The sequence below is a fragment of the Orycteropus afer genome, unplaced genomic scaffold (assembly GCF_000298275.1).
Source record: "Orycteropus afer afer isolate SDZICR_OR568_19922 unplaced genomic scaffold, OryAfe1.0 scaffold00013, whole genome shotgun sequence".
NCBI classification, from domain to species: domain Eukaryota; kingdom Metazoa; phylum Chordata; class Mammalia; order Tubulidentata; family Orycteropodidae; genus Orycteropus; species Orycteropus afer.
This window is the reverse complement of record NW_006921600.1, coordinates 5495781-5498981: the sequence shown is the minus strand read 5'-3', so window position 1 is coordinate 5498981 and position 3201 is coordinate 5495781. Positions and strand designations below refer to the sequence as shown.

General features: G+C 39.6%; 1 protein-coding gene across 1 annotated transcript in view; it reads left to right on the top strand.

Moving 5' to 3' along the window:
• Window positions 1-3201, top strand: part of KCTD3 (potassium channel tetramerization domain containing 3) — a 111914-nt gene that overhangs the window by 68576 nt on the left and 40137 nt on the right. Inside the window, exon 10 of the mRNA XM_007952556.2 lies at window positions 1133-1248. Within this exon, the coding sequence (XP_007950747.1) occupies window positions 1133-1248 (116 nt within the window). The remainder of the gene's footprint in view (window positions 1-1132; window positions 1249-3201) is intronic.

Genomic DNA, 3201 nt, shown 5'->3' with positions numbered 1-3201 from the left:
TTCTGTAGTGATACTGCCTCGGAAACCCAAGGAGGGGTCGCTATGAGTCGGGGCTGACTCGACGGCACATAACAACAACAACAACAACATAGCATTGGGAAAGTCAACCGCGAAGGAGCTGTTTCAAATGCTGAGGAGCAAGGATGTCTCCTTGAGGACTAAAGTGTGCCTGACAGAAGCCATGATATTTCCAATCACCTCGTATGCTTGTGAGAGCTGGACAATGAATAAGGAAGACCGAAGAAGAGTTGATGCTTTTGAGTTGTGCTGGTGAAGAATGCTGAAAGAACCATGGACTGCTAAAAGAACTAACAGATCTGTCCTGGTGAAAGTGCATCCAAAATGCTTCTTGGAAGCAAGAATGGCCAGACTTCGTCTCACCTGTTTTGGTCATGTTGTCAGAAGGGACCATTCCTTGGAGGAGTATGTCATGCTTGGTAGGGTGGGGGGTCGACGAAAGAGAGGGAGGCCTTCAACGAGATGGATTGACACGGTGGCTGCAATGATGGGCTCAAGTATAGCAAGGATCTTGGAGCTGGCGCGGGATCGGGCTGTGTTTTGTTCTGCTGTGCATGGGGTTGCTATGAGTCGGAAAAGACTCAACGGCACCTAACAACAACAGCAACAACAACATGCATTTTCTGGATAGGTGAGGTTGTTAAGTCTTTATCTTCAGATTGATCGGTCCTGATATCAGGTTGGTAGAAATGCAGATTCTGATTTACTGGTTCTGGCATGGGACCCAGGAACTTTAAAGGGAGCTCTAGTAGCATAGTGCCTAAGGCACTTGACTGCTAACCAGAATTCATATAATATATAGTATATAAATATGTACATACATATAATTCTGTTTCTTTCATATTATATAATTTTGATGATCAGGTAGGTTTGGGAACCCAGTTTCAGATAAATAAGGTATCACATCAAATCTGAGATTACTTGGGGCAGACTTTTGTCTGCTTTAAGAGTTCCATAAGCTGCTTAAAAGCATCTTATTTCTGGTTCCTAAAGTGCCTAGTATATAATTTCTGCAAATCGGAATTGTTTAAATGAGTCATTTTTAAGATATTTCAGTCTAGGTAATTCTGAAATGGTGACTGAATAACCTTTTATATTTTCATTGTTGTTTAAGGAGTGTTCAGCCTTGGCGTTCCTGTGGATGCTCTCTTCTTTATTGGTAACCAGTTGGTGGCCACGAGTCATACAGGGAAAGTAGGAGTGTGGAATGCTGTCACTCAACACTGGCAGGTTAGTTTAACTAAACCAGTGCTGTCAAGTCAGTTCCAACTCATAGCAAACCTGTCGAACAGAATGGAACTGCCCAATGTGGTTTTCAAGGGTTTAATCTTTACAGGAGCAGACTGCCACATCTTTCTCCTGCAGAGTGGCTAGTGGGTTCAAACCGCTGATCTTTTTGGTTAGCAGCCAAGCACTGTAACTGTGCCAATAATCATGTGGAAATAATATTTTTATTTCTTTTATATTATTTAATATTGAATATGGGAACTCTGGTAGCATAGTGGCTAAGGCACTTGACTGTTAACCAGAAGGCTGGTGGTTCAAATCCACCAGCCACTCCTCGGAAGGAAGATGGGGCAATCTACTTCCATAGTGATACTGCCTCGGAAACCCAAGGAGGGGTCGCTATGAGTCGGGTTCGACTCAGTGGCACTTAACAACAACGAATTAAGTATACTTTGTAGTAAATTTATTTCTAAATACATGTTTTATTATGTTTTCAAGAATTCTAAGTTTTTTTTTTCTTTAATTGAAAATGAGTGAGTTTTTATACTCTGGTTTGGTATTTCTCAAGTTCCATGCTACTGAAAGATTATCCAGAGAAACTTCATTTCCTGAGTGGAAGCACAGATTTGTGAGAATACATAGCCTGTTCAGAAAAGATAGCAAGCTAAATGATCTCAAGAGTACTTGAGAGGAAGAGGAAGCAGATGAGACTCTTAAAAAGAGGTTGATACCTGATTCTGAAGGAAAGAGGAAAAATTATAGGACTTAAAGCAGGGGAGTGACATGATAAAATCGATGTTTTAGAAGCAAAACTGTGTGAGCCAATGGTGTCAGTGCTAAAATGATGAGCCAAGAAATGTGGGAAAGGATTGATATAGATGGATCTAAAGTTTAAGTGGTGGGAATTTGATCAGAAGGATTCTATAACTGGTGATGGTTGTATAAAGAGCGATGTTAATTTTAATGATTTGTGGAAGCTCTGCTCTCAAGTGGGTTACTTGGCCAGTTATGTCAAGGCTGGGCTTTTAGTGTCTCAGGAAAACTATACTGTTTATGCCATAAAATTGTTAAAGTAAAATTTGCTTTCTAAAGGAACATGCTTCTTTATTACCTTCTTTATTTTTTACTGTCATTTTTAAACTATGTATGAAAGAGTGAATATCTTCTGAAATCCTGAAAACTGCACTAGCTTCCTCAATGTGGATAGTTAAGCTTTTAGTCCTATATATAACCTGATGCTTCTTGTTTGGTATATACATGAATTGAAAACTATATCTGACGAAGTAGATTTGTTACTACATTTCAGAAAGACCTTGGATAAATTTAGCATCCATGCAGCAAACAAGTCTTATAATGCAGTCAGATGAATTTCTTTATAGTGCAGTGCAGCAATAGTATGCACTGAAATCTCAGCGTCTGATCTGCACATCTCAACAGGCAATTCTGACATAAGGCTGACTACTGTGGCACTGATTGAGTAGGTTCTGAGTTGACCTTTAGCAACAGTTTGTCCATAAATAAAATAGAAAGTACCCAAGACAATCCTTGTAGTTCTTATAATCAAAATTGATTTCAAATGTTTGAGTAGAAGAAGTCATGAAACTCTCTCTCTCTCTCTCTCTGTGTGTGTGTGTGTGTGTGTGTGTAAGTAAAAGCCTAAAAGTCATTGTAAAAGTTTTGTTGGCATAGCAGTTTCTCTTCAGGACAACTTCAATAAATGTTAATGAAACTTTAATAAAGAAAAAACATTGTATATGATATGGGTAAGAAAAAGGAAGAAATCTTTCAGTTTGTTATCCTCTCTTTTCATTAAATCCCTGCAAAAACGGCAAGGAGGCCACATGTTCTGACCTCCTGTAATCCCACGAGAGGAAGACAGGATTACCAGCAGTAACCCAAGGCCTATTACTGCAAGGCCAGACATGCTGCCTCCCTTCAGCACTTTCACCAACCGTT